The sequence below is a fragment of the Pelodiscus sinensis genome, chromosome 3 (assembly GCF_052426305.1).
Source record: "Pelodiscus sinensis isolate ZL-2025 chromosome 3, ASM5242630v1, whole genome shotgun sequence".
Lineage (NCBI taxonomy): Eukaryota > Metazoa > Chordata > Testudines > Trionychidae > Pelodiscus > Pelodiscus sinensis.
Window position 1 is genome coordinate 104,023,583 of NC_143054.1, and position 15,774 is coordinate 104,039,356.

General features: G+C 41.8%; 1 protein-coding gene across 2 annotated transcripts in view; it reads left to right on the forward strand.

Annotated features, from left to right (window-relative positions):
• Positions 1-13,087, forward strand: part of ZC2HC1B (zinc finger C2HC-type containing 1B) — a 28,627-nt gene extending 15,540 nt beyond the window's left edge. For both annotated transcript variants that reach the window (XM_025179598.3, XM_089777286.1), the window contains exons 5-8: positions 5,140-5,270; positions 6,623-6,716; positions 9,267-9,358; positions 12,903-13,087. In XM_025179598.3, the coding sequence (XP_025035383.3) occupies positions 5,140-5,270; positions 6,623-6,716; positions 9,267-9,343 (302 nt within the window). In that variant the 3' untranslated portion in view covers positions 9,344-9,358; positions 12,903-13,087. The remainder of the gene's footprint in view (positions 1-5,139; positions 5,271-6,622; positions 6,717-9,266; positions 9,359-12,902) is intronic.
• Positions 13,088-15,774: the final 2,687 nt, after the last annotated feature.

The following is a 15,774-nucleotide window of genomic DNA, read 5'->3' on the forward strand; positions in this document are numbered from 1 at the left end:
CCTTCCTCCAAACCTCTACATCTCTTCATTGTGGCCTAGAGCAGGGCCAAGTCTCTGGGAGGGGGGGACCCAGACAGGGCTGGGAGCAAAGGTTAGGGGCAGACCTGTTTTAATTTATCTTTCATAAGCAAGAGAGACAAGAATTGTGCATAACTATTCCAGATGAGCTCTTACCAGTGCCTTGTACAGTGGTAATACTTTTCTGTCTCTACTAAAAATATCTTACTTAATGCATCATAGGATTTCTTTCGTTGTTTTTCATGACCACTTCACATTGGCAGCTTTTAGTCATCTGTGATGGACCAAAACACCCAGTTTCCTCTTCTGTTGCTTCCAGCTGGTAAATTTTCAGCTAGTAGAAAAACTCTTGTTAATCCCTACCTTATATGTTGCACTATTAAATGTCATTCCATTTCTATTACTCCAGTTTTCAGGGTCATCCAGGTTTCCTTGTATGATATTCTAGTCCTCCTGTATATTGGCAATATCTCCCAGTCAGTGTGTCATCCATCAGTTTTATTAGCACATTGCTACATTTTGGGCCAGTCACTAATGAAAATGTTAAATAATAAGATTGGTCCCAAGACTGGTCCTTGAGGAACTCCATTAGTGACCTCTCTTTAGCCTGACAGTTCACCTTTCTGTATGACTCATTGTAGTCTCTCCTCTTAACCAGTCTCTTTCCACCTTTCAAGTATTACATTAATTCCCATCTGCTGTATTTCCTTTGTCTAGAACAGGGGTGGGCAATAATTTTTGGCAGGGGTCCACTCCAGGATTTTGGAAAGTAGTCAAGGGCATCACTCTTCCAGGATATTAATGGAAAAATTCCTGGATGTGGGATGGAGGTTGGGTGCAAAAGGGAGCTTGGGATAAGGGATTGGGATGCAGGAGGGAGAATCGAGTCTGGGACGGAGTTTGGGTGAAGGAGGCGGTTGTGACCTAGGGCAGGGGACTGGGATGCAGGATTTGGGATGTGACCTAGGTTAGGAGGGGATTGTAAATCTGGGGCAGGAAATTGGGGTGCCAGATCTGGAAGGGGGTATGGATGTAAGAGGGGGCAGAGGTTTGGAGAAGGGAGGAGCTGGGGTGCTAGAGGCAGGCTTTGGCTTGAAAGCACTTACCAGCAGAAATCTGAGGCAGACTGTCTGCTACAGGCTGCTCCACGTGGCTCCGCTCTGGGCATGACAGAAGGGAGGGAGAAGGCTTCTTACACTGCCCCTGCTCCCGGCAAAAATGTTCAGCTCCTATTGGCCAGAAATGGAGCGATTGGCCAATGGGAGCTAAGAGATTTCGCTGGGGAGTGGGAACACATGAGAAGTCTCCCTCCTCCCACCCCAGCTATCCAGAATGGAGAACAGCTGGCTTTTTAAAGTGTAAGGATTCCGAATCTGGTGACTTGGTGGGCTGGATCTAGCCCGCTGGCAGCCTCTTGCCCACCCTCTTCTCAACCTAGAGGTTGGAATACCTTTTGTAATACCATGTTGTATTTTATTGCCTTTATTGTTCTTTTAATTTGTTCTAAGACTTGGTATACAATTCAGATCAAATGGTCTTGTAACTTCCCAAATCACATTTTCTCCATTTCTTAAATATATGTGACTAATGTTCCAGGGGAGCTACTCTCAGATTACTCAGTCAGGACAAACCTCAAAAAATGGGGCAGACAGTCCTTAAAGCTAGTGGATATTCCAATGCTTAGATTTACCAAGCCAGCACAAAACTTCTTGTATAGTACCTTACTGGTTACGCAGAAGTCAACAACTCAGTTCCCTTAAAGCAATCCAGCCTGAGGCTTCCACTCAGACAGCCAAGTCAAATATGAGGATTACTGAAAACCTTATTCATCATATAAGAAAATTCTACCAATCCCAAAGGATCAGACACATCACCTAGGTTAATGCATGTTTCAGAGCTTACCCAAATACACACTTACTCTTAAACTGAAATTTATTAAAAAAGGTGTGTGTGTGTGTGTGTGTGTGTGTGTGTGTGTGTGTGTGTGTGTGTGTGTGTGTGTGTGTGTTGGTGTTGGATAAAGATCAGTATACACACAGACACGGATCCAGTTCTGAGATCAGATTCATAGTAAGAGGGTAAGCTTTGTAGCTGAAATGAGTTATTTTAGGATTAATCCATTGGTTATAATCCAATGTCTATACTCGGGGTGATCCAGGTATGACTGGAAATCTCAGTCTTATGACTTAAATTTCCTCTTCATGAAGCATCAAGTAGATCTCAGATGAAAGGATCTGTGAAGGGTTAAACTCAAAACAGTGGATATCCAGGTAGTGTTGGCAGGGAGCCAGGAGAGCCAATAGGAAAAGATTGAGAGATTTAAATGAGATGCTTCAGTCTTTTGTGTGAGTTCAGAGCAAGAGCTGGGGGAAGAAATGAAGTAAGCCTAGGGAACCGGGCATGGAATTTTCAGCAGTATCCATATCTAGAAAGGACTGAACCTTAGAACATCAGATGCGAGTAGAACAGGGAATGTTTAATTAGATGTGATCAGGTTATTTTCTTTATTTTGGGGTATGATAAAACTCCTCTGTGCTGAGCGCATGTGCCCCTCTCCCTCCGTACACTATAACTGAAAATGAATCCCAGGGAAGCAATTATCTTTGTGTTATTTTTTTTTTAGTTGCTCTCCAATTATATCCTCATTGTTTTATTAATAAAACCAACTTTTTAAGACTATGATCTGATTCCTGTGTCCTAGAAGGCAGGAGGTTCTGTGTGCACATGTCTGAGACTGAAGGTTAGTTATTAAGAAATTACAGTTTGCTCTCAAGCTTTCTCCTGAAGAAGGGCTAAAGAGCTTAGGGTTACCCCACAGAAAGAAATTCCCAAGTGTGTTTTCCTGGGCTGTCAAGGGGTGTTTGGATGTCACCTGTGCACCACCCAAGGTCAGGGAATCGATGAGCTTGGGGAGTTTTTTTAAGCAGATGCCTTTAGTGGCAGGGAATTATAAAGGCTCTTGCAGGCCCACACTTGAAGTGCCAGAGTGGGGAATAGTGAAGTGCCAGAGTGGGGAATGGCCTTGCGGAGGCCATTTAGGAATTTGGGGCAAAAATTTGTCAGGAATGGTACTTGGTCCTGCTGTGAAGGCAGGGGACTGGACTCCATGACCTTTCAAGGTCCCTTCCAGTTCTAGGAGATAGGTTAGCTGGTGCCCCCAATTCGGTCTCAGTGTGCTGTTTTGAGATTTCCTTTCACTTTGGATATGGTAACTTCTGCTTTTGTATCCTTGTTATCAATGGCTACCTTGCCCATTCTTCCCTCGGTCCTCATTATATAATCTTGAGGCAAAATGTTTGTTTAGGTGTTGGGCTCTACCTAAAATTGTATAACTGCCAGCTCATCCTCAATGCTTCGTAGTCCTACTTGTTCTTTCCTTGTTTTCTTTTTAGTTATATGGCTAAATAATCTTTCATTATAGGTTTTAATTTCCTTGTCAGATCCAACTCAGTTTGGTTTTTCACTTTATCCCTACATTTTCTGACTTCCAAGATGCAGCGTGCCTCTGAGGGGTAGCCATGTTAATGATATTCTCTCTCTCTCTCTTCCCCCCCTCCCTCTCTTTTATTTATATAAAATTATGCACTTTCATGGACAAAACCCACTTCCTCAGATGAGCATCACACATCTGTCTATATGAATTATAGATATAAAGTTTAAATAACTTGTTTGAGATGCTTGTTCAGGTCTTACCAGCTCTTCCCCATGAGGTTCTCCCTCCCCACTCTCCCCTCCCCTCCCCCATCATCTAGTATTGCAGGCTTCACATAGGTTGTGCAACTTTGACTTAAAATGTTTCCAAGGTTCCTCAACATTCACCTCTGAGTTCTTCAGTGCTAGTCACTTCCCTAACTAATTCCCTTAAGTTTTCCTTTTGCAATCAGTGATCATTGTTGCAGACCTACTTTTGTTTATCTTTCCCTTTAACTTAAACTGTACTAACTCATGTACCTTGGTACCAGATGCCTGGAGGATAGCAAATGTAATGCTGATTTTTTTTAAAAAGGCTCTGGAGGCAATTCTGGCACTTACAGCTAACTTCAGTACCAGGTAAATTGGTTGACACTTCAGTATATAGCAAAGTAATCCTTTTGGTTAATCACATTGCCATTTGTTGTTGTTGTTGTTTTTCTAGAATTGTTTACTCCATTTAGTTTTTTTAAAAAGCTGAGCATAATATAATCCCCCACTTTTATGTGAAGAAATCTACTCTCCCATCCTCCATGTTGCACTTTCTTGCCCATTTTATATTAATTCAATATGTGGAACTCCAGTTGTATTCAGTGAATGCAGAAGAAAGATTTGTAGTGCAGTGTCAAAAGGGAGAGCAACTCCCATTTCAGTGGGCTTTAGACCAAGCTCTGTGCATCAACAAGGATTTCAATGCTTTGCCAACTGCTTTGCCAGTCTTCATCTCTACAACAAACAGATCAAATTAACACAGTGGCCGAGGTGTATAGAATTTTGCAAAGGGCACTGCTTAGCATTAATGGGGAAACTGAGGCACAATGAGAGGGGGAAATGACTTGCCCATAGTCACCTAGCAGGACAGGCAAAACTGGGAATTGAACTCTGGTATCCTGAGTCCCAAAGAGGTAGTCCGTTTTCTCTCAGGGTATGTCTACACTACCCTCCTAGTTCGAACTAGGAGGGTAATGTATGCATACCGCACTTGCTAATGAAGCCCGGGATTTGAATTTCCCGGGCTTCATTAGCATAAGCGGGGAGCCGCCATTTTTAAATCCCCGCTGCTTCGAACCCCGTGCAGCGCGGCTACACGGGGCTCGAACTAGATAGTTCGGACTAGGTTCCTATTCCGAACTACCGTTACTCCTCGTGAAACGAGGTGTACCGGTAGTTCAGAATAGGCACCCTAGTCCGAACTACCTAGTTCGAGCCCCGTGTAGCCGCGCTGCACGGGGTTCGAAGCAGCGGGGATTTAAAAATGGCGGCTCCCCGCTTATGCTAATGAAGCCCGGGAAATTCAAATCCCGGGCTTCATTAGCAAGTGCGGTATGCATACATTACCCTCCTAGTTCGAACTAGGAGAGTAGTGTAGACATACCCTCAGTACCTTAAGAACTATTGATTCAATCAGATCTATTCCTTTGCTGTTATCAGATTATATTCAGTGTCCTTACTGCTTGAGAAGATTTAATGAAGCTGCAGCGGAGAGGCACATCAGTTTTTGCAAAGAACAATCTACACGACGTGTATTTGCACCAGGCCAGAAAGGAACGAAACAGGCCCCAGTAAGTAACATGTTTGCCTTGTGTTGTCTTGCAGAAAGACTCACCAGATAAGGGGTTGTGGTGTAGGGGGGAAGCTCCACATTCATATGTAGCCTTAAACTACAGCGGAACATGCATTTTTTGTGTGTTTTTTTTTTTAATTAAATACAACAGAAGGTGCTTCAAGCAAATGTCCCTCTATCTCCAAGAAGTTATAGAAAAGTATGGTGGCAAACCCGAAGAAGAAAATAGCTTCTTCTCTAATGCAGAGTGTTGGAAACTAATAAAGCTTCAGTGATGGATACAGAGTATGCTATACTATGCTAGGGGACATACCAAAGGCTACAGTCCTTTGGTAGCCACTGAAGTGGGGTTAATCTTCTGTGTTGTTGTTTGTTTATTTAAATGTTTATATAACTTCTACTGAAAGATGTTATTAAAACATAAACTGTTTCTTAATAGAAACGGGTAAATAAGTGACTGATTGCTGTTTACTAGATACAGACTCAAAGTCAAATCTTGTTGTTATGCTCACCAGTTAATTTTCCTTTAAGTATTTGAATTTAGAGGAGGATCAGATTTTGATATCAAGAAAGATAAATTCTAAAATGAAGGAAAAAAACTAAAATGAAACCCTTTATGTACCACCAAAAAGCTTAAAAACTCTACAGTTCAGATGATGGGCCTCTAATGGAGTTATTAGAGGACTGGTTGTCTCAAAAGGTGTCACCGAGGCTACATCTAGACTATAGGCTTCTTGCGCAAGAAGTTTTTTTTCAGAAGAGCGCATCCACACTGCAAAAGTGATCGAAAAAGCGCTTTTTCAAAAGATAGTGTCCAGACTGTCTGGACTCTATCTCGCATGTAAGCAGTGATTTGCTATGGACAGGATGGCCACCTGGGCACCTGTGCTTTTTCCTCTTCCCTCTTCTTCTGAAAAAACTCCGTCTTCCCCGCAAAAAGCTTCTTCCTCGTAGAATGAGGATTACCAATTGCGCAAAAAGTCCTCTGTTCTTTCGATTTATCATCAAAAGAACATGCTTGCAGTGTGGACGTAACTCAAGTTTTGTCGGAAAAATGGCCGCTTTTCTGACAAAACTCTGTAGTCTAGAAATAGCCTGAGGAGGGGAAATCTTCATGTGTCAGTGAAGGACTGCTCCTTAGAGTGGCTTGGCTGTCTTAGATTGCATGAGAGAACAATGCTTTGGGGAAGAAGCCAGTTTCTGCTGGCCTTTCCCTCTGCCTTGGCCACTTGCTACCATCTCTGAGGGAATTAAGAAAATAGACTGCTCTCAACACTTCAATGAAATCTCTGTTGGAGTTGAGTCCTGGTTAATTTTGTCATGAAACTGTGCTGTGTGTTCTCTCACTAGGGCAAGCAACAAATGACTAAAAGGAGAGAACCAACCTTAACAAGTGCTGTGGAATCACTGCTGCAGAACAGAGCCCAAGAAGCCACCAGTATAGGTAAGCAGTTGGTCAGTTTGCTGAGTGAACACTGAAAAATACTTGCACTCAAGGCCATTATTTCTCTGCAACTGGGCATCAGGAAGAGCTACAGGTTGAACCGTTCTGGTCCAGCACTATCTGGTCCGGCATGATTTTAGTTAGCCTGATGTCCACTTATCATGAGTGTCGCCAAGTTTTCTGCAGTCCCATAAAGTTTGTTTGCAGTCACCGGTACTAGCTTTCAGTGTTCTGTGCTATTGTTTAGCTCTAATTTACCCCTAAATGTCTTCTAAGAGCCCAGTAAGCTGTGGAAGTGTTGCTAATGCTGCTAGACAATATTGACTTCTCGTGGTCTGGCAAATTGTCTGCTTTGGTGCTGGACAGGTCCCAAGACTGCTAGACTAGAGAGGTTTAACATGTACTGCTCAAACTACCCATTTTAACCAGTTTTGTACTCAGTCAGTGACCTGGCTGTCTCTAATAGTGGTTTGTGTCCCTGGACTAGATGGTTACCATTATTTTAGTAATCCTGAAAATTAACAAATTACCTCCTGCCAGCAGCATAGACTAGTTACAGTCTTTTGTAACCAGTCATCACCTTCTGTGCAGTCAGGGCCTGATATGCAAGGTGCTGAGCAGCTCATGAGGCACTTTCAACTTTCATTGAATTCAATGGATTTTGAGGATGTACTGGAATTTATAGGATCAGACCCTGTCTGTGAAAGCACATGCCAAAATGCATTGGCTCCTGTGCAGTTTGGTGACATTCTGTGTAGCAATCATTCAGGCATTGTAACGCCTGCTGAGGCACTATGGAATAGTGACTGAGACTTTTCCTAGAATGCACTACAACAGTCAGTTGGGCAGCTTGATAGGTGTGGCTGTACAAAATGTATCTGTATAGCTTTTTTAACACACTGCAGCCGTCTGGGCAAAATAGAACAATGTTTGTAATTGGATCACATGAGTGTGTCACAGGCTGGCAAAGAAAATATGGTTTGCTTGTACACTAGGATGGGGAGGTCTTATTTGTACTTGTAGAAGTTGATAAATGAACACATTTAAATTTCAGCTTAATTCAGTCATGAGCAGGAGGAGCTATTCTCTCCCTCTCTCCCCAAAGGACAGGCACAAAGAACTATTAATAATTAGCTGGTCACATCTTCAGAGTGCTGCACAAAAACTAATGGAATCCTCACAATAATCCTGGGAGGTGCAAGGTCAGAAAACAGAAGTAGAGAAGCTAAGTGTTTTGCCCAAGGCCACCTAGCAGGGCAGGGAGTTTCAGTGGTAGCCCCTGAGGAAAAGACTTGGTTTTTAGCATTTCAGTGCTGTTATTGGGAGGTAAGACTAATGGCACTGAAGGATTTTGGTATATGAAGAATTCAGTAAGGCTGCAAGATCTTTTTTATGCTCTCAAAGAACCAGGTTGTGACTAGAAGCAAGAGAAGGAGAAGAATAATGAGAAGGGTATTGCATCATTATTATTCTCTATATACTATAATAGTTATTTTGTAAATGGCAGCAATTTGAAATATGTTGGGTCAAACTATCTTCTCATGATGTAGGTTTAATATTAATGTGAAATAAAAATACAGCTTAGTAATAGAGGGTCTGTTAGTTATAGTGGGTCTTATTGAAGGAATGGAGTAGAAATTAGATTAGTTTCCCTTGCCACTTGGTGTCACTATAACTCCAACAGATCAGCTGTACTTACATATCTGCTGTTCATTTCTTACATAAATTGCAATTGCACATTATTGGCCTAAAAAAGCTGGAATCTTTTCCTTATAATTCAGTCTGAGATCTTTTATAATGCATGTTTAAAGAGGAGCATTTCTCTAAATATAAGAAGGCACCCATTATCCTTGTGCCTTTTGAGATCCTTCAATGAAAGGTGCTATGAAGTGCCAAGTATTACTGATATCTGACACCATATTATCATGCTCTGTCAGGTGGCATGTAATCTGTGTGGTGTGTAATCTTTTGGCCACAAGGGATACCCCAGTTTTTAGTCTGTTGTCACAGTAGACTTTATACCTTGTTCATTCTTGTACACTGGGTTTTCTTTTTATTTGATTTTGACAGTAATTTATCTGAAGCATAGAGGTGCATGAGACAATAAATTAGTAATAACAACATGAAGGCTATGGCAATCTTCCCATACAAACCCTTAAACACACCAAATACACTGAATTTGGCATTCAGTATTTTTAGGAGCATGATGGGAAGTTGGAAACCAGGTGCTATTTGTTATCTAGTCCATTGTTGAGCATGGTAAGTTTCTTTCATGGTTCCACCTCTTATCAGACTCTTGCTAGCAACCAACACCACTTTTCTAAAGCTGTTCACTTTAAATACCATTCCACTTAACAAACCTGTTCACATCCATTGGGCAATCAATTACTCAGTTATATGTAGCAATACATTTTTTAAAGGGGATTTAAAAAAAAAGTTAAATTAATGATTATTGGAGGTATAACCTAGGCAAAGCTATATGTATGTGTGTATTTTGCAATAATTCATTTAATGTAAAAAATATTGAGATACAGTTTTGGTCTTTTAAAGGGCCTGCTGTGGAGCCCTGTGCTGGAATTCCAGAGAGAACCAAAAAAACCCAGGTGCATCTTCTGGAAAAAAAATAATCCAGGAGATTCTTGGTAAGAAATATTTATATTCTATTAGGATTAGATATTTATCAGTAAATGTTGGTAAACATCAGTTTCACAAAGTGACAAAATATTACTACCAAATATAAAATTAATAGACCGACAAAAAATACTCCAGAAGTTGTTAGTTTGTTTTAAAGAGATTTACTTGATATATTTTGACATTTAGTGTTGACAATTTGCTTAACAGTTACCAAGCTTTAACTTCTTGAATCTTAACATCTATTGTTATTAAATAATTCTGCCCCAACTTCCCACAACTGTAGACATTTAAATAAAAATTGAAAAAAAAAGGAAATCCATCAAAATGATTAAAAAAAAATAATTCTGCCAAGCCTGTTTATATTGTAGAATTCAGCTAAACAAATTATCAGATTTCCTAGGCTTGTTGTATATAAACAATATAAGTAGAGCCACTGGAAGTCAATATAGCACAATTTCCACCCTCTCTGCGAAGGGAGGTTCTCCTTATAGGAGTTCTTTCCTACAGAACATTCATTTTTTTAACTGTTAGGTATGTTGGAGCTTTAAGAACTGTAAACTGCCCTGTTTCTCCTATAGTCTGTTTCTGCCATAGTCTCCTATAGACAACCACCTAACCTCAAGATGATTCTTACCAACCACCACAGGACATACCACACTAATACCAACCCTGGTACCTTCCCTTGCAACAAACCCCGTTGCCAGCTTTGTCCACATATTCATTCTGCTGATACCATTATTGGACCTAACCAAGTGAGTTATAAGATCAAGAACACATATTCCTGCGCATCCAGAAATATAATTTATGCTAACATGTGCCGAAAGTGTCCGTCTGCTATGTACATTGGACAAACATCTCAGACACTTCGCCAAAGGAATAATGACCACAAAACAGATATCAGACAAGATCACAAAGAAAAAACAGGTCGCTTTAACCAGAAAGGACACTCTCTCAATGACTTAACCACCTTCATTCTGCTACAAAGACCTTTTACATCTGCACTTGAAAGGGAATCCTCTGAACTGTCATTCATGTTAAAATTCTACACTCTCTGAGAAGGAATGAACAAACACTCAAACTATCTTACCCATTACCAAGATAGCTTCCCCAATTATCACCTCCAATACCATTAGCTCACAAACATCCCACTCTCCTCACCTCTAATATCATCAATTCACAGACACTTACCTTCCTTCCTTCCCTCCCCCCCCCCCGCATCCCCCTCCTGTTCTGAAATGTGATTTGTCCTTTTCATATGTGTTCATTTTTTTAATTGTATCCTTTGGTATATATGGTTGTGACTATTTTCTTCCACTATTTGATCTGAGGAAGTGGGTCTGGCCCACGAAAGCTCATCATCTAATAAACCATCTTGTTAGTCTTTAAAGTGCTACATTGTCCTGCATTTTGCTTCAGCTACCCCAGACTAAAGGCTACATTTCTATCACTGTTTCTCTTGGGGTGTGTTTAGACTACAGAGTTTTGTCGAGAAAAGTGGACTTTTGTCGACAAAACTATACCTGCGTCTACACTACCGCTGAGTTCTGTCGACATAACGTCGACAGAACTCAGCAGTTTTGTCGACGCTGGTAAACCTCATTTTATGAGGCATAACGCCTTCTGTCGACAGAGTTCTGTCGACAGAAGGTGTTATTGCATGTAAACTGTCCTTGTGTCTACACTGCCATGTCGACAAAGCAGCTTGCTTTGTCGACAGAACTGAATGTAGTGTAGACACTCTTTGTCGACAGAAGCTTTGTCAACAGTATCTGTTGACAAAACTTCTGTCGACAAAACCCTGTAGTCTAGACATACCCTTGGTGAATAACCATTGTGAAATATACTAATAGAAACATCCAGCTATGATGCTTACCAAGTATGGGCGGTATATATGAAAATGCGTAAGAGTTTGTTTTAACAAAAATTGAGTATTACGTCTACAATATAATTTTTGTCCTTAGTATAGAGGTTTGGAAGGGCAGAGGGTCATGGACAGAGAAAAGGTCTGATGGGGGAAAGGAGGGGCTCATGAGTTTTGGGGACAAGAAATTGAAAACAAGACTGGATGACAGTTTTATTTCACATTATTCAAATTAGACAAACATAATTTGGTATGAATTTTCTTTTATGAATCCAGTGGATTTTCCCCAAAATCTGGAAAATGCAGGGCAAAAATTTTAGTAAATTTGGTAAACTTGCTGTCAATTTCTACTGGTCTTAGGCATGAGAGGATTTAATAGTAGGAAAAGTACCACCAGGAAGTATTCTATAATTCACAAACAACAAATGAATGGGTTAGAAAGTAGAAAAAAAATCTGAAAAAATACTTTTTGCATTGAACAAAACAAGCAGTTTCTGTGAGAACTTTCAAAACATATATGCCAGTGTTTCTCAAACTGTGGGTCATGACCACCAGGGGGGTCGCGAGCAACTTACAGGGGGATCACAGCTGGATCAATTTTTTTAATGCAAAAATTTGTCTCTCCTCATCATCTTGGTTGCCAGGTGTCTGGTTTTCACCTGGATCCCTGCTGCGTCTGGCGGGGTAGGGGAGTGAGGAGTGCTGCAGAGCCTAGCGAAGGGGGGGGGCATGAGAGGGCTGTTGCCGGGCGCCATGCTAGGGGGGGCACCAGGCTGGGTGGGAGCAGAGCGTGCGCTGCTCTGGCCCACGTGACCAGCAGAGACTGGCAGCTAGCCATGTGATGCCTCCCCTACAAGCTGCGAGCTGAGGCAGCCGGGCCAGGTGGCAGAAGCAGCCACTTTAAAAGTAAGATTGTTCCTCTGTGCCAGGCTCTGTGGGGGGGAGGAGGGAGATTTGATTGGAGTGGGGCTCCTGAGGCTGAGGATGCCTGCCTCAGGGGGAGTGCACTGGGATGGGGGAATGCTAGAGGGGCCTGGCTCTCAGGCAAGGGTGAGGCTCTGAGGCATTGGGATGGCGAGACTGGGGGGCATGGTTCAGGGGGAGGGGTGGGTGCATTGGCGGTTAGTGTGCAATCCCAAACTGGACAAAGTGGTGCAACTTTTGCTTAACAACTTTGGCTCCCCACTCCACCCCCCCTCCCCTTTGGAGCAGTGAAGGTGGGGGGGAGGGTCACACAAATTCATTAGCATTTTAGCAGGTCGCAATATCACAAATTTGAGAACCCCTGATATATGCAAAGAATTTAAGATTGAAAGCATCCAGTCAAATCTACACTAAGTAAAGGGTGGGGCAATCTAATAAGAAATATCCTAGTTTTCCCACCCCTGGCCAAAGCCCATTTGGTGTTTGTTTGGGTTTTTTTTAAACATATGTATGCCATGTTCATGTGAAGCATTTAATATCTTCTTACATTTAAAAACAGAAGAATGTATCGGATTATGGGTATTTTTTGTTCCATTTTCTACTCAGTGTTAGCTGATGAACATATCAAGCCTTTTCTGAATGCCTAAGTAGTTATTTCAGTTCTTCTGTTCCTTTGGTTTAACTTTATTAGGAAAAATGTAAGTAACGTAATATGAAGGGCTTGTTCCAGTATAAGTAGTAAGTAAATGTCACGTCATTGATTTCAGGCTTCCAGCACAGGGCAGAAGATAGGTGGCAGATCACCCATGACTCACAATGACTGCTTTATGTGTACAGAACGGCTATTGAAGACCCTAGGAAAGCAGCTCCATAAAACCATCTGCATTTCAAGTGTCACACAGTATATTATGTGTGTTGTTGATTACAATACAATCTGCAAGTTTTTCTGGGATATGATTTTTTTTTCTAGTGCCCTTTTTACAGAATAATTGATTTAGGGGAGGTTAAATTCTTCCCCACTTATGACTGAATGTTTAAAAGAGGATTCCATCAAGATATTTAGTTCTTTTAAGCACCATGGTGAATGTAATGAAGTGCACTGAGGACCAGGCATCCAAGAGGTTGGCATGTCTATCTTGTGGCTTCCCTGACAGAGGTGTATCTCAATCATTAAGGAAGTATAGTAAAAGGTCTGAGGTTCTCCCTCTTCACCCCATCCCAGCTCATAGTGTGAAGCAATGCCAGCTGGGTCCTTCCACCTGAGAGATCAAAATCTGGCCTATACTTGACACTTAGTGGTGTGAAAAAAATCCATACCCCTAAAGCAGTATAGTTAAGCTAAACTAACCCCTGGGCTGTGTCTAGACTGGCAAGTTTTTTGCGGAAAAACTTGCCAGCTGTCTACACTGGCTGCTTGAATTTCTGCAAGAACACTGACTTCCTACTGTCTGAAATCAGTGCTTCTTGCGGAAATACTATGCTGCTCCCATTCGGGCAAAAGTCCCTTTTGCGCAAAGTTTTTGCGCAAAAGGGCCAGTGTAGACAGCTCAGATTTGTTTTGTGCAAAAAAGCCCCAATTGCAAAAATGGCGATCGGGGCTTTTTTGTGGATAAGCGTGTCTAGATTGGCACGGACGCTTTTCCGCAAAAAGTGCTTTTGCGGAAAATCATGCCAGATTGACAGAATTCTTCCATCAACCTAGTTACTGTCTCTCAGGGAGGTAGATTACCTATACTGATGGAAGAACCAACAGTGCAGCTGTGTGTGCCACTGTATCATTTTAAGTTTAGATATACCCTAAATCCACTGCCCTGGCTACATCCTATCGCTGTCTCTTCCATTTGGGGAATGATCACTATAGTAAGTACTGGTTCAACTATTGCTATCTCCACAAATGAAATCTGCTTATTTTTACAGCACATAACACTGGTTATGATCTTAGAAAGAAAAGGAACTTCACCATATTAAAGTGCAATAGCCTCTTTTGGTTTCTGTGGAGAGATGCCTCTTTAGACCACTCTTGGATCACACCTGAAGAGCCCTTGCCAGCTGGCTAGAGGAAGCCTTAGGCTATGTCTCCACAACACTTTCATGGGTAAAACTTTTGTTGGTCAGGGGTGTGAAAAACCACTCCTGACCAACAGATATTTTACCAATTGAAAGTGCTAATGTGGACAGTGCTTTGTTGGCGGGAGATGGGCTTTCACTGCCCTAGCTACCACCGTTGTTGGAAGTGGTTTTGTTGTGTTAGCAGGAGAGCTCTCTCCCACTGATAAAAGTGGCTACACTGCATATCTTATAGCAGCACAGCTGGGCCACTATAATGGGGACAGTGCAGACATACTCTTATTCTTGGTGTCACATAAGTCTGAGAATTATTAGAATTTTTTATAGTCCATACCTGGCATAAACTGTAATCTAAAGGACTGGCCCTTTCATCTTAATGCCACAGGAGAGAACAGAGTACACATTCTTTTTCTAAGAAACTTGACTACCTCTTATAAAAAACAACACATTTTGCTGCACTGAGGTAAGTTGGCCAGAAGACACTTTATCAGTACAACTAACATTAGACAGGAGCTGAGCTGTGGAGCTCAGTTCTATTCTGTATTCACAGGGACCACTTTTGTCTACTTCTGCGACCCAATTTATACCTTTCTGGCATATTTCAGGGGACACCATCCTGTGAACCTGCTGCAACTTGACAAAAGGTCAATATGCAGTTTCTGGTATCCTTCTGAGGAGAGGAGATTCAAATCCAGCTGAAATTGATCATATGTAGCATCCTGGCATATGACAAGGTGACCAACTGGCAGATATGGGCACCACTGAGACTGGCAAACAGATCATGAGAAGATAAGGGACCAAAAATACAAGGCCCAAGGTGACTACAAATGGTTTGACTCAGAGCAGAAAACTTACCTGTTTTTTTAAAAAATGAGCTGGACTGAACCTTCCAATTGGAACAATCTTCTGGTATGTACTTCAGAAGCATCTTGAGGGTTAATTGAGAGGGATGTAGAAAAGGAGGAAAAACGTGTTGTTCTAAGGACCAGGAGATGCCTGATGCATTGCTGGAATCTCAGAATCAATTTAGTGGATCCAGGGTCCAGACCCAGAAGTACAGATGAATGATAGCTGAGCCAGCTTGGGAGGAGGTGGAGGAATCTAGAATCAGGGGCTCTCTACAGCAGGTATGTAGCTTTTCTTACCAGAGCTGATCTTTCAGAGCCAAAAGGAAGAGTTTTCCAAATTTGATGAGTACTGTTTTTAGTGTCTGCAAAGGTGCAGATAGAGTGGGTAAGTGCAAGTGACCATTTTTCCCACTGCTTTGCCATTCCCCGCTCTTCAGTGCTTCCCCCTTTTCCCATTCTGCAGCAAGAGCTGCAGCTGCTAACTCCCAAATCTCTGTATAGTCTCTATCATCCCTTTGATATACATGAGCCTGCTCCTGCTCAGGGTCAAAGTTGTGCAGTTTAGAAGATACAGCAGCTAACTGAGCCACTGCATGTAGCTGGACTCAACCAGCCAGACAAACCGGGGAAGGAAATTTCAAAAAGTCAAAAAATATAATTTTACTGGAAGACATTACATATTAGACACTATGGCCAAAGTATTTATATTGAATTATACCTGCTC